Source organism: Hippocampus zosterae, chromosome 10, assembly GCF_025434085.1.
Source record: "Hippocampus zosterae strain Florida chromosome 10, ASM2543408v3, whole genome shotgun sequence".
NCBI lineage: Eukaryota > Metazoa > Chordata > Actinopteri > Syngnathiformes > Syngnathidae > Hippocampus > Hippocampus zosterae.
The window spans coordinates 2,613,695-2,639,762 of NC_067460.1; the positions used below are offsets into that span (position 1 = coordinate 2,613,695).

General features: G+C 42.0%; 2 protein-coding genes and 1 long non-coding RNA gene across 7 annotated transcripts in view; 2 read left to right on the forward strand and 1 right to left on the reverse strand.

The window, feature by feature from the left end:
* Positions 1-1,495: 1,495 nt before the first annotated feature.
* Positions 1,496-4,228, forward strand: LOC127609150 (uncharacterized). Its single transcript, XM_052078906.1, has 2 exons — positions 1,496-3,853; positions 4,123-4,228. Exon 1 carries the CDS (start codon positions 1,510-1,512, stop codon positions 3,619-3,621), a length of 2,112 nt encoding a protein of 703 aa, XP_051934866.1. The 5' UTR covers positions 1,496-1,509; the 3' UTR covers positions 3,622-3,853; positions 4,123-4,228.
* Positions 4,229-7,068: 2,840 nt separating this feature from the next.
* LOC127609314 (uncharacterized) lies at positions 7,069-7,945 on the reverse strand. Its single transcript, XR_007964533.1, has 3 exons — positions 7,552-7,945; positions 7,272-7,392; positions 7,069-7,166 (listed from the first exon to the last, which is right to left on the reverse strand). It is a non-coding gene; the product is annotated as an uncharacterized LOC127609314 (long non-coding RNA).
* Positions 7,946-11,228: 3,283 nt separating this feature from the next.
* Positions 11,229-26,068, forward strand: part of bcas3 (BCAS3 microtubule associated cell migration factor) — a 376,831-nt gene continuing 361,991 nt past the window's right edge. For 4 of the 5 annotated variants that reach the window (XR_007964470.1, XM_052078874.1, XM_052078876.1 and 1 more), the window contains exons 1-4: positions 11,229-11,336; positions 16,990-17,069; positions 19,273-19,327; positions 24,670-24,745. Coding sequence is in view for 4 of the 5 variants with exons in the window: in XM_052078874.1 (XP_051934834.1) it covers positions 16,999-17,069; positions 19,273-19,327; positions 24,670-24,745 (202 nt within the window). In the remaining variant the exon portion in view is untranslated. The remainder of the gene's footprint in view (positions 11,337-16,989; positions 17,070-19,272; positions 19,328-24,669; positions 24,746-26,068) is intronic. The other variant, XM_052078875.1, reaches the window with a different exon arrangement.

Here is a 26,068-nt window from a genome sequence, read left to right on the forward strand (position 1 = left end):
GGAAATGTTGGCCTCACATGCAGTCAGGAGTTAGATCTCCTAGTCAAGTGGCTCGGTAAAGAGTCCTCAGAACACGTGAAGAGAATCAGAGCTGTATATACCACTAACCCACAAGCAGCCCTCCAGGTGTCCTGGGACAGGCTCCAAGAGTGTTACGCTACACCAGAAGTAGTGGAAAACGCCCTCTTTAAAAAGTTGGACAACTTCCCTCGCCTTACAAACAGAGACGACGTAAAACTCAGGGAGCTCGGAGATCTGCTCTTGGAGCTACAAGTTGCTAAAGATGAGACTTATCTCCCTGGCCTTGCTTACCTCGACACACCCCGTGGTGTTAAGCCCATAGTTGAAAAGTTGCCTCTAAGTCTCCAAGAAAGATGGCTTCACACAGGCTCAAAATACAAACAACTATATGACGTGTCGTTCCCTCCCTTCGCATATTTTGTCAAGTTTGTCCAAGATGAGGCTAAAGCAAGAAACGATCCAAGTTTTGCCATCTGCAGCAGTCAACCCTTCCCCAAAGGTGAGAGACCACCATACAAACAACCTATATACAAAACACCTCTTACAGTAAACAAAACAGAGGTTGACACAGCCACTCTAGATAATACAGAGGAGGATGATTTAACACGCTACTGCCCCGTTCATAATAAATCAGATCCTCTGGCTAAATGTAGAGCATTCCGGACCAAACCACTACAAGAAAGGAGGAACATACTCAAGGAATACAGAAGATGTTTCCGCTGCTGTTCTCCCCTTCATCAAATAAAGGACTGCAACATGAAATTAAACTGCGAGGAGTGTCACAGCGAAAAACACTGCTCCGTCATGCATCCTGAGTCAAGTCAACAACTTCAGCCGGAAAACGCGCCGGAACCAAAGCCTCAGCTCCAAGACAACACACCACCAGAGGTAACGTCACAGTGCACTGAGATCTGTGGTAAAGGCAGTCCGCCGCGCTCTTGCTCGAAGGTATGTATCGTTCGTGTTTTCCCAAAAGACCAGCCAGAACGATCCGTTAAGATGTATGTAATCCTTGACGATCAGAGCAATAGCTCGCTGGCTCGTCCCAAATTCTTCAAGCTCTTCGGGATCAAGAGTAGCCCCCTGACTTACCAGATGAGAACGTTCGCTGGTCTGACCGAAATGCTTGGCAGAAAAGCAACAGGGTTTCAAATTGAGCCAGTAGGTGGAGGTCCACGTCTAGACCTCCCACCTCTTATCGAATGCGATGAGATAGTTTTCAATAGAGGTGAGATACCTACGCCCGAAATCGCGCTCGCCCACGCCCACTTAAAACACCTTGCTCCTCTCATTCCAAAGTACGATCCTGATGCTCAAATTGCAGTTTTACTGGGCAGAGACATTATACAAGTCCACAAAGCACGGCAGCAGGTCAACGGACCCCACAATGCTCCCTTTGCCCAGCGCCTGGATCTAGACTGGGTAATCGTGGGAGAAGTGTGTCTGAATACTCACAAGTCAACAACCATCAGCGTTTACAAAACTCACATGCTCTCAAACGGTCGCCCATCTCTCCTCACTCCTTGTCCCAACAGCATCACCATCAAAGAAAAACCATGCTACGACGGGGAGCACAAGAATGGTTTCTCTAACCGCAGCTCAAAATCCGATGCAGTAGCCGAAATCCTCGGAAACGACGTTTTTGAGTGCGCAGAGAACGATAACCAGTGTGCCATGTCTTTCGAGGATGAGACCTTCTTAAAGATAATGGCGAAAGAGGTGCACCAGGACAAAAATAATAACTGGGTCGCTCCATTACCCTTCAAGTCCCCTCGTTTGCCACTCCCAAACAACAGGGACCAAGCATTGTCTAGACTTAACTCGCTTCGACGCAGCCTTATAAAAAACCCTCAAATGAAAGAACAATTCTCAGCCGATATTGCCACCAGGTCAATACCTGCATCACAACTCATGGGCACAATGTGGTTTAAGGGACCAGACTTCCTTTACAAACTACCCGAACCTGAAATGTACCAAACGTTTGATTTAATTGATCCTGAAGTTGACGACGAAATCAGACAAGTCGCAACGTTCGCTGCACATATTCAGAAAAATGGACTCTCGTCAGAACGCTTCAAACGCTTCTCAAACTGGAACTCACTGGTACGTGCCATTGCATTCCTAATTCACCAAGCTCGTTCCCACTCATCGAGTAACTTGTCAAGTCACTCATGTAAAGGGTGGCATCAGTGCACTACGCCACGCACTCCAGAGGAGATGGAAATTGCCAGTCGCCTCATCCAACAGTCCGTCCAACGGGATACTTTCCCTGATGAATATGCTGCTCTCCAAGCGAATCAAACTGTCCATAGCTCAAGTTCTATTGCAGCTCTCGATCCCTGCATGAGCGACAAACTCATTAAAGTCGGTGGTCGTCTCAGGCATGCTTCATTGAACATAGCACAAAAGAATCCAATCGTTCTTCCAAACAAGCATCACATGACTACTCTGCTCATCCGACACTACCATGCTAAAGTCATGCACCAAGGAAGGCATTTCACAGAAAGTACAATTCGACACGCTGGACTCTGGATCATAGGTTGCAAAAGACTGGTCTCATCCATGATTCACCGTTGCGTAACATGCAGAAAACTCAGGGGAAAACTTGAGAGTCAGAAGATGGCAGATCTCCCACACGAGAGACTTGAAACATGTCCTCCATTTTCGTATGTTGGATTAGATGTATTCGGCCCATGGTCAGTGGTCACTCGGCGCACACGAGGTGGAGCGGCGCAGAGCAAAAGGTGGGCAATACTTTTTACATGCATGACCACAAGAGGTGTCCACATTGAAGTTATAGAATCAATGGATTCTTGCAGTTGTGTAAACGCAATACGCAGATTATTTGCAATACGTGGTCCAGCCAAGCAAATGCGATCCGACAGGGGCACCAACTTCATCGCAGCAAGTGTAGAGCTGGGCATGGCACAACCGAACAAGAATCCTCCCAACGTCATTAACTATCTTCATGCCAACGGTTGCACTTGGGAGTTCAACCCTCCGCATCCTTCCCACATGGGGGGCGTCTGGGAGAGAATGATTGGAGTCACTCGCAGAATATTGGACTCCATGCTCCTACAAAACAAACACGCCCGTCTGACACATGACGTGCTTTGTACCCTAATGGCGGAGGTGTCATCTATAATCAATGCAAGGCCCTTAGTTCCTATCTCAACTGACCCCTCCTCACCATTCCTGCTATGTCCTGCAATGATCTTAACCCAAAAGCGACACGTTCCTCCTCCACCAGGAGACTTCTGTGGAAAAGACTTGCTCAAAGGGCAGTGGAGACAAGTGCAAGCGTTTGCAAACGAATTTTGGAGTCGCTGGAGAAGCGAATACCTAAACACCCTCCAATCAAGGCGCAAGTGGCATACAGCACGTCGGAACATCCAGCCAGGTGACATTGTGCTGTTGAAACAAAATCAAGCACCCAGAAATGAATGGACAATGGCCGTCATCACAGCCACATTTCCAAGCGACGACGGAAGGGTCAGAAAGGTCGAAGTGAGAACATCATCTCAGGGCGTCTCAAAAACATTCTTACGTCCCGTCTCGGATGTTGTCATGCTTCTAGAAATTGAAGAAACTGTTAAATAGTTGTAGTGGCATTAGTAATGCCAGACGGGGAGTGTTCTGCCCACAGTAAAAGTTTTGGGTCATTTCATTAATAGTAATTCCGTTTAGAATATTCATTTAGTTATCGCGGTGCATTGTGGGTAGCTGACGTCATGTTTCAACAGACGACTCATTACAGAAAGCGTGACCGTGATCGTTGCAACTGGTCCTCCTGAGTTATATTCCTTTCGTTTCACCTTCGAAAGCAATGGCTGTAAGTCTGCTCGTGCTTATCATTATTTAGAAATGTGTTTCAGAGATTGTTATTGGAAATTTGCTAGTTTGGAGTGTTGCTAACGACGTAGCGACAATGCTAAATCGGTGCTAACAAGCTAATTAGCATGCGAAGGTGCTGCGAAAATGCATTGTTTATCCTTGTTTGTCACATTTTGAGCTGTATTTATGTCCTTGTTAAACACCTGACGATTTGTGTTGTATTTGTGTACACAATATTAATGCATGTTTTAAATCTGTTCATTTCAGTTTCACTCTGCAATTCATTGAGTCGATGTCACAGTTGTTCACTGTACGCCGTCAAGAAGACCGTAATAAAGGAGCAAGACGCTCAGTTTCCTGGCTCATGAATAAATGAGTTTGGCTTGCTGTTGACCTGCGTTAACATACCTATAGTATCCAACACGTAGCGATAACAGTACAGGTATTGTGTTTTCCAGGGTTAGACCTTCAAAATTTGCGTTATTTTCCAGGCAAACCTTTTTGGACATACTGTATTGCTAAAACATACAAATGGCGCTGGTTCATTAAAACTTTCTCGGGGGTGTTCCTGAGCCATTTTTTAAAAAACACACAATAAACTAATACAATTGTGATTATTTTGCAAAGCATGAATTGGATCTAGTTTTACATGTTTTAGGACCATCAAAATCAGTTGCATTTTTATTGGCAAACAGTGTGTCGACGCGGCAACATCGTTTGGTAAAATAATTTAAAAAAACATTGCTTTTCCTGGCCATCTGAACATTCATTCATTCATCTTCCGAGCCGCTTGATCCTCACTAGGGTCGCGGGGGGTGCTGGAGCCTATCCCAGCTGTCTCCGGGCAGTAGGCGGGGGACACCCTGAATCGGTTGCCAGCCAATCGCAGGGCACACAGAAACGAACAACCACTCACACTCACACCTAGGGACAATTTGGAGTGTTCAATCAGCCTGCCACGCATGTTTTTGGAATGTGGGAGGAAACCGGAGCACCCGGAGAAAACCCACGCAGGCCCGGGGAGAACATGCAAACTCCACACAGGGAGGCCGGAGCTGGAATCGAACCCGGTACCTCGTGCCGGCCGACGTGCTAACCACTGGACTACCGGGTCGCCTCCATCTGAACATTTTAGGATTAAATACCCACATGTTCAAGACAATCGGATAAAAACTCAAGGTTTTTTTTTTAAATATGACCGCTATATTACACTTTGAGCAAAATTGGTTCAAGTGTTAAAAAAAAAAAAATCCAATTTGGCATGGACCTTGTTAGCTTTTGCACATTAAAAAAAAAAATAATCCAATTGGCATGGACCTTGTTAGCTTTTGCACATTATTTATACCACACAATACACTTTTCTATTTCTTTTAAGTTTCTACAAAACAAATATACAATTAAAAAAAAATCAAAACTATTACTAAACTAATAAAAACTAAACCGATAGAAAGCATTTTTGAAAAAAAAATGCAGTAATCCCTCGCTACTTTGCGCTTTACATTTTGCAGTTTTCAGTGCTTTGCAGGTTGTTCCAAAATACTGTATTTTATTATTAAAAAAACATAAAAAAATCATAATGAAAAAAATAAAGCCATATTGGCAGCCATATTGCAGAAAGACGCGTGAGTGGGCATTGTCACGTTGGGTGGTGGTGATGGACCCCAAAAAGCAGGCAGGATGGAGGAGCGGGGTGTATTTGAAGAATTGCATTTAAAACAAAGAAAACTAAATCCAAAACAAAGTCCAAAGTAACAAACAAAAACTATCAATAACCAAAACACTACTAAAACAAACATGACAGCAGCAAAGGAACAGCAAACAATAGTGATGGGTCCATGAGGCCTCATGAGGCGTGTCGACACACTGACACACTGTGTTGATACTGTGCTGATACTGTGTCACTGACCACTGCCACCTGCTGGACCTTCAAGATCCCTGCAGCCAACACACTTAACAGACTGAACTGACTGATAAATTGTTTTGTATATTGAACATATAAAATATACAATTCGGTAATAAATTGGCAAAAGGTGAAGGTAAGATATAAAAAAAGGAAAAGAAAATAGTCATCATCACAAATATGTGTTCAAAGGAGTAGAAAGAAGCAAAAAACCTACCCCAAGTCCTACCCCTTCTTATATATGAATTGATCATTTTTCTAAATAGGAAAGAAAGTCTAAATATCAACAAATGCTTTTACCCTTATGTATGCTGTACTAATACATTTTTACATTAGGTTTGTATATACAGTACATACTCTTTAGAGCACATGTATATGTCGATTTTCTCATATTCATAATGGATGCTACATTTCATTAATATATTAAATAATCTCATCAATGTATTTCTGATGTATTGCTATATTTCATGGGTGTATCGAATTTATCAGCTTAATTCTGATTTGTGTAGTTGTCTTGTACTACTCTCAAATTCATTTTTAATCTCAGCAAGAGAGTTACTCATTTTACTGGTCAGTTTCAGAATCATTCCACAGATTTACACCTATTACAGATACACTCCTTTGCGTGATGTTTGTTCGTGTTTTGGATTTTTCTGTATAGGTTAGTACCCCTTAAATTATGACAACTTCCTCGAATTTTAAAAAGCTCCTGGATGTTTTGGCAAAGGAGGTTATTGTGTGCTTTGTACATTAATTGGGCGATTTTGAAGTCAACCAGGTCATGAGATTTCATTGTTTAATTTGATAAACAGTGGATTTGTGGGTTCCGTCTATCTGGAGCCAGTAATTGTTCTGATTGCTTTGTATTGTAGTTTTAAAACAGTGTTTTACTGGCATTTCCCCATATTTCCACACAATAGGTCAAATATGGAAGTAATAAAAGTGTGTACAAGGATTTCTTATTCAGCACATCCTTAGTTTTGGGAGGATCCCTATGGTTTGGGATATTTTTCTTTTATTATCCATTATGTAGCTGCCAGCACGGTTTTGCATCTACAACTGTTCCAAGACATTTTCATAAGGTCATTCATCGATTTGATGAAGTGTATACAATATCATTCACATCCATGCATTCATTTTGCAACATTCAATGTGTTCAAATAATGTGAAGATCATTTGAATGAGGATGCTTGTGGGCTTTTATTTCACAAATTTTTATTGAGAAAAATAAGATGCTCCAATGTTTTAAACTTCAGCCTGTTGCGTCTTTTACAAGCGATTTCTCCTGCTGTGGAGAACACGCGCTCACAAGGAACGGATGAGGCTGGCGTACAAAGGAACTCCTTTGCGAGGTGGGAGAGGTTTGGGAAAGAAGTGTGTTGGTCCTTCCAGTACAGCTGCTTCGTGGAACCTTGATTGTCAAACATGGAGTGGAGAGTCAACCAATAATAATTACTGATTGTCAATTAAATCATCAACATAGCAACCGTGAAAAGATGAGTGAACGTTTGTATACCTGGCGTAATACTGGGTGTATCGCGAACTTCATTCTCATGCTTGGCCCGATAATGCCTCAGCATGGTGGAGGTGCTTCTGTTGGTGTATGACAATTCGACCCGGCAAATTCGACATTTCACCTGTAATGAACTGTGAATAGGAAGTAACCAAGAGTTACCTTGAAATGTATTCGGATTAGAATGGTACAACACATGTCAATAATCTGAGAGGCACTCGCCTTCTGTCGCCGAGAGCCTCTCGGCGACAGAAGGCGATTTGAATAAATAAATAAATAATACCTTATTCTCCGCGACATCAAAATGGTCCCACACGGCGGATGATTTGCGTCTCTGCTCCATAATCGGCAAGGAAGGCAAGGCACGAACACGAAGTCTGCACTGACACGAACTTCGACAAGCGAGCGTGAGTGAGGTCTGGCTTGTTTCGGCAAGTGGCATTGTGTCGCCAAACCCACTTCCTTATAAACACTGTGCGGCGGGCTTTTGCTGCGTCAACGCCCTCTGCACTGAGTCGACGCCCCCTGGACTAAGTGGCGCAGCCTGTACTGTGCCAAGCAGCCGATGCGGTCTAAACTGCACCGGTGCAGTTCACGTGTCAATTAGCAGCCTGGACTGTGTCAACGCAGCCGATGTGTCAATTAGCAGCCTGGACTGTGTCAACGCAGTCGATGTGTCAATTAGCAGCCTGGACTGTGTCAACGCAGTTCACGTGTCAATCACGTGACATAATGAGCCAGCACATGCATCGACACGTGGTTTGCTCTGTGAGCCCGGCGCATGTGTCAATGCATCGGTGTCGCTGGACCCATCACTAGCAAACAACCAAACATGACAGTAGCAAAGAGCAACAATGAACCGACACCGAGTGTTCGGGCTGAGAGTCCTTTTAAGGCCCTAATTACCTATGACCAACAGGTGTGCAGCTGCCGGGGGAGCCCTACAGTGCCATCTGTTGGTCCCTAAACCGAATCATGACAGTAACCCTCCCTCAAGGGACGGATCCCAGACGTCTCAAAGTTACAATACAATACAATACATGCTGATTTATATAGCGCTTTCACAACAGCGGCAGCTGTAACAAAGCGCTTAACAAAACAGTTAACATCAAGTAAAACAATAAACACAACACATAACATAAAACACAGACAGTCATGCAGGCACAACCACTTTTCCATCACACGCTTTGTTGTTTGAAGCAGTTTGAGATGAAAGAGTAGAGAATCAAAGTTTCCTTTAACCAGTGGATCAGAGACGTCATGCTCAAAATGTGCACACAAAGTTGTCCAAAAGCTTGCTTCCGATCCGCTTTATCCTCTCAAGAGTCGCGGGGCGTGCTGGAGCCAATCCCAGCCGTCTTCGGGCAGTAGGCAGTGGACACCCTGAACCAGTTGTCAACCGATCGCAGGGCACAATAGGACAAACAACGATTCACACTCACACCCAGGGACAATTTTGTGTGTTCAATCAGCCTGCCATGCATGTTTTTGGAATGTGGAAGGAAACTGGAGTACGTGGAGAAAAGCCACGCAGGCCCGGGGAGAACATTTAATCTTCACACAGGGAGGCCGGAGCGGGGATTGAACCCAAGACCTCTGCACTCTGGGGTCGATTTGCTAACCACTGGGCCACTGGGCCACCTTTTGTAATAAATATGTAAAATATAAATACTGTTCACATATTGTCGCATCGCTGGTAGACTGAATGCGCTCCCAGCATCCTGTGCAGCATCTAGAATATAAATAGTGTTTAAATGCATGTTTTGTGTCAATTATTTCTTCATTGTTTTAGTTGTTTTTTTATTTGCTGGTATGTCATAGTTTGCTGTTGTGTGATAATTTTAGTTTTAATGCAACACGATGATTGTGTATGACACGTTGACTAATGGACTTGCCAACACCTGTCATTGTGTGACAAGATAAAAATGTAAGATTGTTCTTCTGCTTTCAAATATCAAGGTGGAACTGTTCCTTGCTGCCTCGTAAGTGCCACCATACTTTAAACATGCTGGTCCATGAAAATTCCGAGAGAGAGGGGGAACATCCTAGTTCATGGTTTTTCACTTTTTGTGGGGGGGTTGTGGTTCCCATTTACTGTGAAAAATGAGGGATTACTGTATAACTAATAAAGGTTTAGACACCTTGGAATGTGGGAGGAAACTGGAGTACCGGGGGAAAACCCACACAGGCACAGGGAGAACATGCAAACTCCACACAGGGGTGCTGGAGCTGGAATTGAACCCTCTGCACTGTGAAGTCGACGTGCTAACCAGTCGACCGCTGTGTGTTATTCCTTTTAAATTATATACTCAATTTGTGTGATTCATCTATAAAAGCTGGCATATATCAAGAAGAAAGAAAGAAAGAAAGAAAGAAAGAAAGAAAGAAAGAAAGAAAGAAAGAAAGAAAGAAAGAAAGAAAGAAAGAAAGAAAGAAAGAAAGAAAGAAAGAAAGAAAGAAAGAAAGAAAGAAAGAAAGAAAGAAAGAAAAACATTGCCACAATGCAACTGAAAGCATACAGAGCAATGTAATCTTGTAAATTAGCAGTTCTTCTAAAATAAAAGTTGATTCTGAGTAAAAACACAGACACTTTATGTACACTGACAAGTACAATTTAAACAATTACTCAAATACATAAAACAATGTTAGAGTAAATTTTGAGCTTCATTTCCCTTCTGCCCCGCCTACTGCCCAAAGACAGCTGGGATAGGCTCCATCACCCCTACGAGCCGCTTGAGTATACGCAGAATAGAAAATGGTGGATGGACTACCTATCTCTGACCACATCAAGATAAGGTGTGGTGTTTTTATTCATTTTTAAATGCCTTCATGGTCTTGAGCCATCTTATTCATCTTACCTTCTTTATTTTGTTTTTTAGGTTTGTTGTATTTTACTTTGCTTTTTTATAAAAAAATTTAAAAGCTTTTACCCCGAGTGTTTCCTCATGGAGGGCCTCCACACTGGGAGATGTGGCTGACCTTCTCACAGTGGGGTGACCTTCGGCCCACGGGACTGGTGGGCTCTGCACCATGTGTTGGGTATATCGCAATCAATCTGGGCCAGGTGTCTCTGTGATGGTGGGCTGTCATTTCTCTCAGGGTGGATCTTGGAGGCTTTTTACCCAGATGGTTTCTCTGTACCTTGCCATGCTTTTGCTTTTATTTATTTATTGATGAACAGTTTATTAGGTTATGCGTATATGTGTGTTTTGTGTATGTCAGCACAGGCACAGGTGGGAGGGTGCAGGTCTTTTTATGTTGATTTTGGATGTTTTTTATTGCACAGCACTTTGGATTGAATTACTCGGTATGAAAAGGGCTGCATGAAAAAAAAAGATTCATTGGTTGATTTGATACATTTTTTTTTTCACTTTCCAACACATTTTGGAAAGTTGTATTCAGATTTATCATTGAACATATTGACTCTGACTTTATGCTAAACTGGAAAATGTACTATTTGGGTTCTACAAAAGCAAGGAAAACCCCCCACTAAACAAGCCTTCATTATAAATTTAATAATCAATCTCACTAAATTTCATATCCACAAATACAGATGGAATAATTCAAAACCTCTTTTCTTAATTTTTGAAGCAGAAACAAAGCAGTACATGATTTCTATTATGGATTCCAAAAACAAGAAAGCTGTTAAAACTCTGGCTATATGCTCCTTATTTGAAATTTTTGTCTAAAGGTCCCCTGGCTTCTTTTTTGGTTTAAACGTTTGTAATATGTGTATGTATTCATAACACGTTAGTTTTGTTTTCTGTTTACTGAGAATTGTATTCTGACTTGTTCAATAAAGATAAAAAAAAACATTTTCAGGAGTTTGTAGTATTGTTACCAATAACACAGCCTGTTATTGGTAGCAATCTTGTTTCTAATTGGCTATCTTTTTTTGGACCCGCCTTTGACGTAAGATGATTGCGCAAACGATAGTTGGGTGATTTGATTGGTTTAAAATTGAACAACATACTTCCGCATCTACAGTCTGTTTTTGTTTGGATTTCTTTTGGTGGAGAGCTCTGCAATCCAAAACCTACATTTTCGGAAACGTCGCATCGATCTACGGTAGTACAATTATAACAACAGACAATGCATGATACATTGCTATTAGCCTACTGTTGTTCAAGATTCCTTCTCAAAGGCATTATTTGAGACAGTTACGATATATTTTTGTGAATAGACGCCGAGAAATGCAGATGTCATTTCAACTCGGAGATAATTTCTGTCAACCTGAAAGATTTATAAAACATTTAGCAGTGTACTTTCGACATTAGGTTTAATCTCATTATATCGTCGGTATTTGTAATTACAGCCAAATGTCATTCTTGGTGTGTTCTTTAATTTCGCCTTCTTACAGTAGATAGTTTGTGGTTTCATGCATAAACCTTTGGTCAGTGTGATGGCTAACTGCAAATTATTGCGTTTGTGCCTGAAAACATGACACTCGAATCGATCTTCAGAAACACGAACACATGCATGCGGAAAGAAAACACGTACGGAAAGAAAACACGAACACAAATGAATCAGTAGATTTGTTGGTGCACTGGAATTGCGACGTATTGCATCAATGGTTGTAAGATTGTTTTAAAACTATTTCCTTAACCTGATTCATACACAGTCTTTCTGGATTTCACCTGACATACTTTGTTGTTGAATAAATTGAGGGCAGGTATTATTTTGCCGTGACCGGCAACTTTCTGTAAGCAGTTTTTTTTTCTTTCGTGAACGGCTCTGATTGGTCAGTGGCCAGAGCGAAGAATTCTGGGCCAACCGGGAATCGGCAATTTACCGTGATTACATTCATTGGCCATGAAGAAGTTATTTTGATATGGAGGCGGTCGTGTTACTGTTCAACTGCCTTCCACAATGACTCGCTCCCCATTCCAGCTGTGGCCATTTTGGCAATTTCAGTCCAGATTTTTTTGTAATTCCAATCTATACCATACCCTAACTTTATTTAAAAAATAATTTCAACTCTTGAACTTTTCTTAATTTCTAACACTAACCTATTTTTTTTTAGATTCATTTAACATATGTTTTTACTATTAGGCCCCTATTTATTCATATACTAGTCTGAACACGGCGGCCCGGTAGTCCAGTGGTTAGCACGTCGGCTTCACAGTGCAGAGGTACCGGGTTCGATTCCAGCTCCGGCCTCCGTGTGGAGTTTGCATGTTCTCCCCGGGCTGGCGTGGGTTTTCTCCGGGTGCTCCGGTTTCCTCCCACATTCCAAAAACATGCGTGGCAGGCTGATTGAACACTCTAAAATTGTCCCTAGGTGTGAGTGTGAGTGCGAATGTTTGTTCGTTTCTGTGTGCCCTGCGATTGGCTGGCAACTGATTCGGGGTGTTCCCCGCCTACTGCCCGAAGACAGCTGGGATAGGCTCCAGCACCCCCCGCGACCCTAGTAAGGATCAAGCGGCTTGGAAGATGAATGAATGAATGAATAGTCTGAACACTATTTTTGTGGGGCTCTACTCATTTTTGTGTTTCACGAGCTACCCGTCTTTCAATTGCATAACTGTTGATTTCTTCTGGAAACACTTGAAACAAAACGGCTTGTTTACAGCTCCTGACTGGCTACAAGAAATTGTAAACATAGTTTAAATAAAATATTATAGATTGGTATTTGAACAAGTGAAACGATGGAATAAAGTGTCATATTCGGTGTCACTGCTGGAACCACTACCACAATCGGGCACACTTCCAACTGAGCAGAATTTATATTTGAAATTCTTGTGCAATTCGCGGCAAAATAATACTAGGTGACACATTGCCAGACATGGCAAAATAAACAGTGTAAAATAAATCGAAAAAACAGTGTTTTATTTGCCCTGGCATATTTGAATCATCTAAGACGAAAGTCCCAGAATTTTGTTTTTTACATCAGAATTTACATCAGGCCCGATGACTGTGCAATGTTTTGGTGAAGTACCGTATTTTTCACGACTATAAGGCACCATTAAATGTCTTAAATTTTCTCCAAAATGGACAGGACGCCTTATGGTGCGGAGCGTCTTTTGTATGCGCGGAGTTCCAAAATCTGACTGACAGCCGACACGCTGTTTATATAGAGAAAAGGCGGTAGTGACGGTGGCCAGGCATGCGGGAAAGAAGTCGGCCAATCAGGGAAGGGTGGGCGTGTATATATACAGAGACAGAGAGAGAGAGAGAGAGAGAGAGAGAGAGAGAGAGAGAGACGTGCTGGGGAGCAGTCCGCCAATGGGTGAAGGGTGGGCGTGTAAGTGGACGCTAAAGGGACGTCGCAAGCAGGTACCAACACCTGTATAGAGTGTGGCAATGTGCATTGTTGCAAAACAACTCCGGTTTTGGTTTCTAAGAACCCCGAAAATAAATTCGACAAAGGGACACACCTACGAAGCTCAGTTCAAACTTCAAGCCCTCGGTTATGCTTTTGGCATGCGTGCCCATCTCACAGCAGCGGTGAAAAACCAAGTCAAGCAAATGAACTCTGAGCTTGCCGTTATTCCCGGAGGCTTGACTAAAGAACTCCAACCGCTGGACATCGGCATCAACCGGGCGTTCAAAGTAAAGTTGCGAACGGCATGGGAACAATGGATGATCGATGGCAAACACAATTTTACAAAGAGTGAGAGGGAGCGCTGGGCGAGTTACGCCACAATTTGCAAATGGATTTTGGCTGCTTGGACGAACGTGTCTGCTTGCACTGTTGTTTGAGTTTTTGGCAAAGCCGGCATCATTTCTGTGTAGCCGCATGGCAATGAGAGTGACTCTGACAACGAGAGGGAACGCAGCGTTTTTGATGGATTACGGTACTTGCACAATTGTTCAATTCTTTTTACACACACACGCGCTGCCACCATGTTTCGCTCTGTTCTTTACTTTCAAATGTGGGAAAGCTTCATACGAGAGAAATGTTGACTTTGCTGTTGCTGCTCCTTTTTTCCGCTCGGCAATGCGTAGCAACTCACATTTTAGCATGTGATGCGTTCAATGACAACTGGGATGTGCAGTCCTCTGCTTCTGATACAGAGGATGAGGACTTTGATGGATTTCTGGGTGATGATTGATCGAAAAACGTGAGAACATTGTACGATGGCTAAATAAAATACACCCGAACTCAGTTCTGCTTTCGTTGCCTTTTTAAAAACGTGTTTTTAGCTTGTATCTGTATGTCTTGGCATGCTACCGTATGCTTCAAGCTAACATGTTAGCGTGCGCGCATGCATGCTGTATGTTTAAGCTGGCGTATGTTTTACCACTGTAAAACTGCGCTCATTAAGACAGTGCGGTTTGTCTATGTCTAAAATACAGAAATGTCACCCATTAATGAAACTGCGCCCAACCGTACGGTGCGTCGAATAGTCGTGAAAATACGGTAGTTTGGTGCTGTGAAATAGTATTTAGTTGGCATTAACATTTTCTTGAGAATTGGGACAACAGAAAAATCGGTCTGTATTACCACATTATATATTGGAATTACTTATTCAAATTTCATTTTGTTCGCAAAATAACCCGGATGAAATTATAATTCGAGGTGTCAATTTATCGCGTTAATTGCGTATAAGTAATTACAGTTGTCTTTAGTGCGTTCTGTTTTTTAATTGTGTTAATCTAAATTTTAGTCTCTAACTTTTTTGTTTCTGTACGTGGTTTGCCTTTTTATAATATCCTTTTTCTTGTGTTGGCTTCCTGTGTTCGAGTAGTTGAGGGTGGGGAAACAACCGTCAGTCACAGCCTGAGGTGAAAATGGAGGAGCATGTGAGAGTTCTCGGCACAATGAATAAAAAATTTTCAAACTTTTCAAAAACGCCCTGACAGCGCTATTGATAAAAGTAGAGTGCTGTGCCTAATTTGTAAGAAGGAGTTTGCTGACCACCGAAGCAGCTCAAGTTTAGCCTCCCACATTAATGCAAAGCACCCAGTCGCGAGTGCATCCACAGTAGTGGCAGATGCTGGTATGTCAAGGAGGGGAAGCTCATTTTCGGCGTACATCAGAAAATGTGTCCGTTTATTTATACATGTATTCTACTCTCTGTTCCTTTTCAAGAAAATGATCTGTGACCCTGTGGTGATATAAGTCCGTCTGCAAAAACAAGCAACTACAGTACAATAAAACCCACCAGAAATAAAAGATTAATTTGTTGCTAGTCGTTTTCAACAAAGAGAGTGTCACTAAGATGATTACAAGAAGTCTCCAGTTCAACTCAGAACAGAATGAAAATTTAAAAATGCTCCCACGGATGCCTACACCAAAAGATCGCGCTTGGGCCGCCATGATCAGCGATGTCGTGCGTGCCAAAGAAGAAGCCGGTTCAACCCGCCCAGGGTGAAGGCCGTTGCAAACAAAAACAAACAACTACACCAAAAGATCGGTGATTAGCTCATTTTGCTGTCAACCAAAAAGAGATTCAGCCTCATACAGATCATCCAATCATCATGCAGAAAAGATCAGCGTCCGCTGTCCATAGACTCCAAGAGACGCTGAGCGTCAGACGGGCGTGACAAAACCAGCATTTATTCAATGACTCGTCTCGTTTCAATGCAATGGTACAACTTACTCAGAACTCTCGAGATGCCCGGCGTCCGCGCTGCAGATGCTCAGCGTCCACACAGTTTAAAGCACAGTGAAGCTGCGGGAATGAATGAGAAGAGAGTCGCGTCGTGACCAGTAATAAGAAGCTGATTCGGAACAAAAGTTGAGCGCGTTATATATATATATATTATATATTTAGTCAATGACCTGTCCACACAATTGTATGTACACACATATATTTGATCACTTACTTTTTGACATTTTAGGGGAAGCTGAGCTTCCCTTGCAGTCTTGGAGCAATCGCCTCTGATCCACAGCTAATATGAGCACCGAAAAGCATTAGCAATATAGCGAGCGCAAGCAAAGCTCTTCGCCAAACTAAACTCGAGAAGAACACCCCGTGTACGAAGCATGAAGTCAGCATAGTTGCTCTGTCCTCAATAGCCGACAAGAAGTGGTTGATTTATTTCGGTTTATTTCAGCATTTTATTTTCTCATGATGAACAGTGTTATTTCTGAAGTGCTAACTCACAGCACTGTCATTTAAGGGTCTCTTATTTATATTTTATTATCCAAAGCATGTTCACTGTTGAGTACTTGTATTGCTCAGAAAAAAATGTTCTTACGGTTTTTGATATGTTAACCTAAGTACTTTTTATGGACCTGATGTCCTAATTTTATTTTGTAATTATTTGGAGATTTACAAAAACAAACAAAATGGTGATATTCACCCTGGTGGTCGAAACTAACGGTTGCAGGTAGGACTTGGGACCTCAGTAGTCTCAACTACAGCAGTAAGTTAGAGGACTGCATCTGTTCAAGTCTGTTTACAAACAATGAAAGACTTTATAATGCCACATTTTTTTGTCTTTTGATCTGCCTCAATTATATAATGAATTAAAAATGAAAATAGGGTTTTCTCAGCACATTTTAGGTGATATTAAATTATAGATGAATTAGATCAATTAATTACAGATCATCATGAACCTTTATACTGTTTTTGTCTCACAATTTTTTTAATCGCTTGACAGCACTAATTATAATATCATTATTTCTTCGGGACGCAAATGGCGTTTTCATCGGTCAAATACTGTTACCGGTATGTACGCAGCTGTGATCTGTCCTCACAAACATTTAATGGCATCTTGCTGGCTTTGACAGTGATAAGCTAAGAGTTTTTTTTTTCCGCCTTGACAATAGACAGGCACTATGGCTTCAGATTCTCCTCGCAGACTGAGTCGCTGTGCTGGAGGGGGAGTGGTGAGAGCACAAGCTGCAACGTAAGGACATTTTTTTTTGTTTTATTTGCACCAGAAATCGTTGTATCCATTGTGCTTGATACATTTTATAGCTGTTCTATCTGTATCACTCTCATTTATCATTGCAGCATTGACAAATAACATGTTATGTAAGATTATATTTGTCATATTTTAGTAATTTATTTTTATTTTGTATTGCTCACTGTTGACTCGAAGTGTTGTTTCAGGTGTTCTGTTTTTGTTAACAGTGGCATTGGATATGGGTCACTTAAAATACAGGGGGTCTCACAGAGTCAGGGCCACATCAAATATTCCACAAAAAAGGGGTTCAAGTATTTAAAAGAAGTACAACTAATCCAATCTTATTAACAGTTCAGAACCTGAACAAGATTGGTGACCTAGTACTCTCTCATCTCCCGATACTTTGCATACTCCTCATTTGGGCTATGCATTTAATCACAATTCAATTACATTTTCGATTGTTACACTCCACAGCTACAACATTGGCATATTCATAAAAAAAAGAAGAACCCCCCCCCCCCGAAGATTGATACTAATTTTGAATTATTTTAAGGCATTCACCCATGAGTTCCTCCACCACGTCCCTCTTTTAAAGCTTGCTAGTCTCCACCCAATTTGAACTTAGAGCTCTGTTGACATCGTTTATTTATTGGCTACATGTACAACACTTTGTATACAGCAATGGTTGTTTCAAAGTGCTCTATAAATACAGCTGAGTTGAGTTGACTTGAGTTATTTAAATGTTAAACAGTACTATGGCAATATGTAAATGTAGACCAAGTTAACACCAGGGCACTGTTTGTCTATACAAGGAAAACCTATTTGAATTTATACATTAGCACTTTTTTTTCAAATAAGTAATTTTATAAATTTAGTTTGGTCTAAAAGGAACTTAAATTATGAAATTAGAATCTTTCAAAGAATTTTATTTGTTATATTTATGACAAGTTTTAACATTTTCTTGTTTTGTCCCGAAAAAAAAGATTGTTTGAATAATCGTGATTAAAATTCTTACGAAAATGATCAGATTCATACTTTTTTTTCATAATTGAGCAGCCCGACGCCTCACCATATCTAGTTGAGTAATGATGTGTAATTTCTTCAGCACTGAAACTTTTATGTATTGAAGACTGTGTATTGGCTGCTCTGAGTCACACACTGCCCCTGTATTCAACAACAACGAAAAAACATTCAATCTCCTGTTTTTCTTGAAATTGGTTGTTCTCTTTGCCGACCATTCTCTTCATGACACGTTTTGGGGGAAAAAACCCCCAACAAAAACATGACTGGGACAATGAGACTAAATATATTTTCCTTCCACTTGGTGTCGGTTGAAATTTACATTTCAAACTGTTATCAGATGAGCTATGGTAGCCCATAAGTCAGCGGTAGGGAACTTCGGTTCTTCGAGAGCCATATCCTGCCTGTTTTAGATCCCTCTCTACTCCAACACACCTGATTTACAGAGCTTGCTGATTAGATGCATCAGTTCCCTACCTCTGCCATAAGTGATAAAATAAAAATAAAAAAAACAAAATACAACCCCCCCCAAAAAAAACAGCCAAAGCAACGACAGTGCAAAAAAAAAAAAAAAACGGGGTCCACACGAACACCGGTGTTCACTAACTGCCTGTATCAGCAATTAATATGTGCGTGCAGAGTCACTGGAGCCACTAGTCGCAGGGGTGGGGAACTCCGGTTCCTCAAGAGCCATATCCTGCCTGTTTTCGATCCCTACCTCCTCCAAAACACCCGATTCAATTGAGGATGATCTTTTTAGGCCTCTACAGAACTTGCTGATGAGCTGATCATTTGAATCAGGTGTGTTGAAGTCGAGAAGGCTCTAAAACAGGCTCGATATGGCTATCGAGGAACCGGAGTTCCCTTCCCCTGCACGAGTGCTACGCCTTCTCGCCCATGTACAGTATATGACTCTTCACATGGACTCTTCATGTTCACTTCCAGTCGGCATGAAAACGCCAGGGATGTGTGGTCAGGCAGGTGCCTCCCCTGCCTGCCCTGACCGCACATCCCTGGCGTTTTCATGCCGACTGGAAGTTAACATGATAACTGCAAGCCATCTTATACCAAATGCGGAGGTCCTGCGTGCATCGAGTTAATTCCTTTCCTCCAATACATTGGTATTTAGAAGCCTTCAACCATTTTCTATTTTCAATGACAATGATGTTTTTTTTTGTCACAGGGAGCAGTCTTACATGGAAAGTGTCGTGACTTTCTTGCAAGATGTTGTCCCTCAGGTAAGTGTTCTCTGTCCTTAATTAACTCTTATTGGGTGTTAGGATATGTGATTGTTAACAATTGGAGATGTAAGCCTGTCATGATAACACATTTTTTTTGAAGAAAATATAAGGAAAACACTGGGTAGGGAGAGGGGAAAAAACCCACGCTCGAACTATCTTCTTCTGAGGATAATTTAAGTCCAGGATTAAAAAAAAGACCCTAGCACATGAATAAGCATATGACAGTTACAACAAGACATAACATGTAATGAGAGGGCGGATGGATAGGAAGGGGGGGGGGGGGGGGGGGCGACCGCGATACTGCTTATCTGACCAGCTGCACAGTCACCGAGCGCTCTGCAGATAATTCTATGTCACGGAGGAAAAAGAATGGAGCGATAAGGCGGTGATGATAAGGATGTGTATGCGCGTGTGATTGTCTGGTTGTGTATGTGTATGCGTGAACAGGCCGCAGCTGCTTCGTTAAGGTCTGCTCATGAAGACAGTCCTGGCTTATCAGTCCATGGCCGAGAAGGAGGGGGGTGATGGTGGGCGCACTAGCATCCGTGCATACATTCCATCCAGGGGAAAGGGGTCCAAATAGCGTTGTTTGTTTTGGAGGGAAGGCCGCCAACAATTTCAGGTGGTCTTGAGTATCCCAGGCTGTATCCTATCACTGGCGCCGATCAGCCAAATCCTCAATTCCTTTTCGAAGCGAGAATTCCAACTTCTCCATGTTGTTGTCGATCATACGGAGACGCTCCAGAACCGCATGTATTTCCATTTCACTTGTTTTATCATCGTCAAGCCAATTTTCTTATATGGCAGTTATTTTAAATTTATTGAATTTAGTTAGGTATTCTTTGATTTTTGTGAAGTTTTGATCGAGACTTCTACTGTTTAAGTGTATTACTGAAAGTGCATTTTCCAATTTTATATTAGTGTTGAATTGTTCGTACATGTAATGGTCAGAGTTTGTTGCACTGTGTTTGTTCTCGAAGAAGTTATTGTCCAGGTCCAAATTGTTCTCGGGGTCGAATGGCTTTTTTTAATGTCGTCTACCTCTTTTCGGGTAAAGATGATGCTGGTTTTTATTTCTTGGACTTCCCTGGTAAAAGTGTCAAGTCGTGAGTTTGTTGAGTCAAGTCAAGTCAACAGTATTTATAGAGCACTTTCAAACAGCCATCGCTGCATACAAAGTGCTGTACATGGAGCGATTTAACATGCACAATAAACAATAAGACAAATTGGTAATAAAGGCGGTAGAAAGCACCAAACAGTAAAATCAAGAACAAATCTAAGTCATGCTGAGTCGAACGCCAAAGAATACAAGTGAGTTTTGAGGAGGGCTTTGAAGATGGGCAGCGAGGAGGCTTGCCGAATGTTCAGTGGGAGGTCATTTCAGAGAGAGGGACCAGCAACAGAAAAGGCTCGATGCCCTCTGAGCCTCAGTTTAGTTCTTGGTACTTCTAACAAAGACTAGTCCACAGACCTGAGGCGCCGGGCAGGTGTGTCGGGGCGGATGAGCTCAGAGAGGTAAGGTGGCGCGAGATTATTCAGAGATTTGAAAACAAAGAGGAGGATCTTGAAAATAACTCTAAAATGAATGGGGAGCCAGTGAAGGGATGAGAGTAGGAGTTATGTGCTCCCTCTTATGAGTAACAGTCAAGAGGCGAGCAGCGGCATTCTGGACTGGCTGAAGGCGCTTAATGGAGGACTGGCTGACTCCAAAGTAAAAAGGGCATTGCAGTAATTGAGCCGGGATGTGACAAAGGCATGAATTACTGTCTCAAAGTGTTCATGTGAGAGGAGAGGTTTTATTTTGGCCAGCTGTCTTAGGTGAAAGAAGCTGGATTTAACAACGGCACCAATTTGCCGATTGAGTTTGAAATCACTGTCCAGTTTAAGGCCCAAGTTTGAGACTGTTGACTTAAGATAAGAAGACAGGGGGCCCAGGTCTACAAGATGGAATGTACAAGGGCCACTGGGACCAAACAATATCACCTCTGTCTTCTTTTCGTTGAATTTCAAGAAATTTTGTGCCATCCAGGTTTTGATTTCTTCCAGACAGGATAGGAGTGGCCTTAATGAGAAGGCGTCTTTCTTGCTCAGTGGGACATAGATCTGGCAGTCATCTGCATAGCAGTGGAAGGGAATACCATGTTTCCTTAAGATGGAACCCATTGGGAGCAGATACAGCGAGAACAGCAGAGGCCCCAGAATTGAGCCCTGTGGAACACCACATGACAGGGGAGCAGGGCGTGACTCAGAGCAGTGAAGGCTGACCCAAAAGGTCCTGTCAGCTAGATAGGACCTAAACCACTCAAGAGCACTGCCGCCAATGCCCACCAAGTGCTGCAAACGAGTCAGCTGAATACTGTGATCCACTGTATCAAATGCTGCAGTTAAGTCCAATAAAACCAGACACACATGGTCTCCAGAGTCATTTACCAGGAGGATGTCATTAGAAACGAGTAACAGGGCTGACTCTGTGCTATGCATCGTCTTGAAACCTGACTGGAAGACCTCCAAGATGTTATGTTCATCCAAGAAAAGTTTCAACTGCATGTGCACCACTTTTTCCAGAATTTTGGAAATGAAAGGCAGTTTGGAAATGGGCCTGTAACTTGACATCACATCTGGATCAAGACCGGGTTTCTTGATCAAGGGTTGGACCACAGCATGTTTAAACTGTTGGGGAACTACACCAGTCTATGATCATCTTGAAAAATCCTTTGAAATGTTCCTGTTGTTGTTGCAAGAGCAAGAGCATTTTTAACATTTGTTTCAAAATGTGGAACATTGAAATACTTTTAGATGAAAAATATACTGGTAAGTATAAATGACTAAGGGTCTATTAAAAATAAATTGCACTTCACTAAATAACACAACTCATACAACACATATCAAATTACATATATTTTATGTCCTTCAAAAAGTCGTTTTCCCCCTGGTAATACAAGGCTGGAAGAGCTATATGCGAACAAATTTTTTTAGGCATTTCCATGAACCCATGTATTCCATCTTCATCTTTCTTTTTTCCTCCTCTTAATTTCTGCAACATGCTTATTTCAAATTACCGTAAGGATCAATAACTACAGTATACTTTTCACACTCCATTTCTAGCCTTGTTGAAATTAATCTGTTTTGAGTGCTCCTGTTTGATGCAAATAAGCAATTGCTGGGCCTGTCCCCCAAAAGTGAATTATAAAGGGAGTCAGCAACTGTAAAGACAGTAAAACCACCAATTGTGGTTTCGCTTAGCAGAACTTCAACATTAAGCTCCTAATTACACTTTGTATGTATGGTGGCACAGTGGTTGACTGGCTACCACGTCCACCAAACAGCTCAGCCCCCACCTTCATGTGTGGAGTTTGCATGTTTTCCTTTTTAAATTTTCCTGAGGTGTGATTGTGAGCATGAAGGGTTGTTCGTCTATGTGTGCCTTGCGATTGTCTGGCAACCAGTTCAGGGTGTACCCCGCCTGCTCCCCGAAGACAACTGTGTTAGGCTCCAGCACACCCGTGACCCTCGTGAGGATAAGCACTTCAGATAACTGAGGGATGGATGGACTTAGGACATATCGATGTATATTGCACATTCAACAAACATTTGGTGTTGTTCTTCCATCTGTTGAAAATACAGTACTTTTGCCATCATCTGAAATAGGGCGATTCCCAATGATATTGTAGATCTGAAATAGCTTTGAAAGGAGTAATGGTCGAAAGTTCCACCTGCATAAAATGTGTGTTTGTGGTTATTGATGTCAAAGGAGTCTCAACCAGTTACGAAATCCAAAAGTTCACATGCTTTTTCCTTCCTGAATTAATGTTTAGATATTGTGTACAGTGGAAACAGAAACCCAATCGTTTGTGTCATCCATCCATTGTGTCATTATTTCTAGAAAATGATATATTGTTGTGACTTAGATAAAGATCAGTTCACATTTTAGCCATTAATGGCGAAACCGCTGGCAATAACTGTGAATGCACACCACACTAAAAATGTCCACATAATAAATAAACAATTTGAATTTTCTCGTGTATTATGTAATTGTTCTTTGTTGGAGGTTGCCCATTTTCCATTTTGGAGTCAAAGAACTTCCATATGACAAACAAGGGTTTTCAAAGGGCTCATCTAATTTTTCTAACTGCATGTTTCTAGGTCCACACTCCTCTGTTTACATACTTCACCTCCCATCAGAAATTTGATTGAGGGGGGAGTAGATTGACAAAGGAATGAGGTGGGAGGTGGTACAAACATTTGGGGTAATGATACGATCACTCCCCGATGTCATCATTTGATCGAGACGTCTGCTGAAGATGTCATCGCATCATTGATGCATGTCACAAATGCATAGTCAGAATTATTTCTGTCATCACAAATGTCCTTATTATGCTGATACGCTTCCCAAATTTGCATTGCAAAGATGAGGGAGAGCACATCTACCCCACCCCATCCACCACCAACTCGAGCAATGCATATTTGGAATGAGTGGGAAATTAATGAATGGATGGATGTACCTGTAAATTTGTAAAAAATGTAGTTATGTGCTCATTCATTACTTTGAATAGGAAAAATCATGAAGAACTATCAAAACTATGTTAACTTATTTTATTTATTTGTCCAAATGCATTTGAGAAAAGTAGCAGCCTAATTATGACTGCAAACACGTACTAAGTTTAGTGTAGTAACTATGAGCCAGTGTCTTTATAGTATCAAGTACTGATCCAGATACAACAGACACTCAGCAAAATGTTTATTCAAACAAAAATACGTAAGTAATCGCCAACAGATTATCACTATTTAATTAATTTGAAGTCCTGCGTCATTTTCGGACCTGCTAATACAAGCCGATTTTCAGACCTCAACATCGTGGAGCGACAGGACTCCCGCAGAGGATTCATCAGACATCCCTCGATTTAGGCTAGCGGTGAAAGATCCTCGGGACTCAGTTCTCGCACATCAATGCGTATTTAAGACGATCGAAATGCTCCTTAATATGGCAGTGTGAGAAATATTTATGGGTTGAATTCAATGTTCTGAGGAGCAAGGAACGCTGCAAATTAAGTGACATGAGACAATGGCCTCTTTTTGCCCTCAAACTGATAAAATTGTATACCACCCGTTTATCCTGTACGAGGCCATAAGAAACTTAACATGGACTTCAAATATCTTTATACACGTTCACACAAGGTCAATTTCATTCAGTATTGTGAAATAGTTAAAGAGTGATGGCCATGACAACTGCTATTGGTTGGCAGATCAAATAAATATTGGGAGAATAACATCATTTAATTCAAATGAGCCACATAACTGTCATATTGTTTTGTTTAAAATTCTGGTCCGTTCAACTGTAGACTTACTCCGGGGGTCTGCAACCTGATGAAAAGGAGAAAGTCATTTGGGTCCGTTTTGAGAAGGCTGACATAAATGGTAAGTAAAGAACTTCACTGCATGAACAATTTGCTGCTGTTGCCTGTTTAGAATTCATTTGAGTTCACAAGATAATCAAAAATTAAGACAGTTATTCTGGAGCACAATGTAGCTGAACATATTCTGCTGTGCTTACCTGTTGATAGTGTTTTTGGCCTGACGGCCCGGGGGTCCAGTGGTAGCACGTCGACCTCAAGGTGTAGACATGCTCAATTCCAGCTCCGGCCTCCATGCATGGGGTTTGCATGTTCTCCCTGGGCCTGCATGGGTTTTCACCGGTTGTTCCGGTTTCCTCCCACATTCCAAAACATGCATGGCAGGTTAATGGAACACTCTAGAATTGTCCCGACGTGTGAGTGTGATGGTTGTACGTCTCTGTGTGCCCTGCGATTGGCTGGCCACCCGTTCAGGTGTCCCCCCTGCCAACTGCCCGAAGACAGCTGGGATAGGCTGCAGCGCCCCCCCCCCCCCCCCCCGCCCCGCCCTCCCTGCGATCCTTGTTAAGATAAGCAGATCAGAAAATGGATGGATGGATGTTTTTGGCCTTTTAAAAGTACAGTGGTACCTCTACTTCTGAACGTCTCTACATATGAAATTTTCAAGTTACGAAAATCCTTAACAGGAGAATATTGCCATTACAAAGAAATGTAAAAATACGAAAGGTAAAAATACAGTATGGGTTGCTACTCGGAGCTCAGAGTTTCCTGAACGCAACATACTTAGCTGCTCTGACATTGGCGACAGGGATGGCAATGGCTAGTGATGAAAAAAGCGGAAAGGGGCAAGGCCTGGACAGGGCGACCAATCACAACAAGTAAGACATCATAAATGTCCAATCGCAGGGCTGTTTACAATCGGAAGATGGAAAGACTGATCGGGAGAGCATGTGAAAACTCGACAATAAGGTACCTGACTCCCCCCAAAAAATTCTCAACGGATTTAGACGATTCACAAAAATGATCAATTTAAGAAATAAAACGGCGGATTTCCGCGTATCCGCGAAAAATTGCCATCCCTGTGGCTATTCCCCAGCATCATCCTGGCATCCCATTGCTGAAGAGGGACCTCTACTGTGTGAGTCTCTGTGTGTAGATAGATGGATATGTGTCCATGCAGCATCCTCGTCATTCGCCCCTCGGGCAATGAGGCGTTATGAGGTTTATGTAAATGTGAATCACCCAGAAAAACTGTTTACCAGTCGAGTGATCGCTCACTATGCTGATGTTTGCTTTGGACATTTTCGAAGGACTGTTAAAAGCCGACAAAAGCAAACGTCCTTGGATCAATTCTTTACAAAATGCCGGGCAAAAACCACTTCTGAGA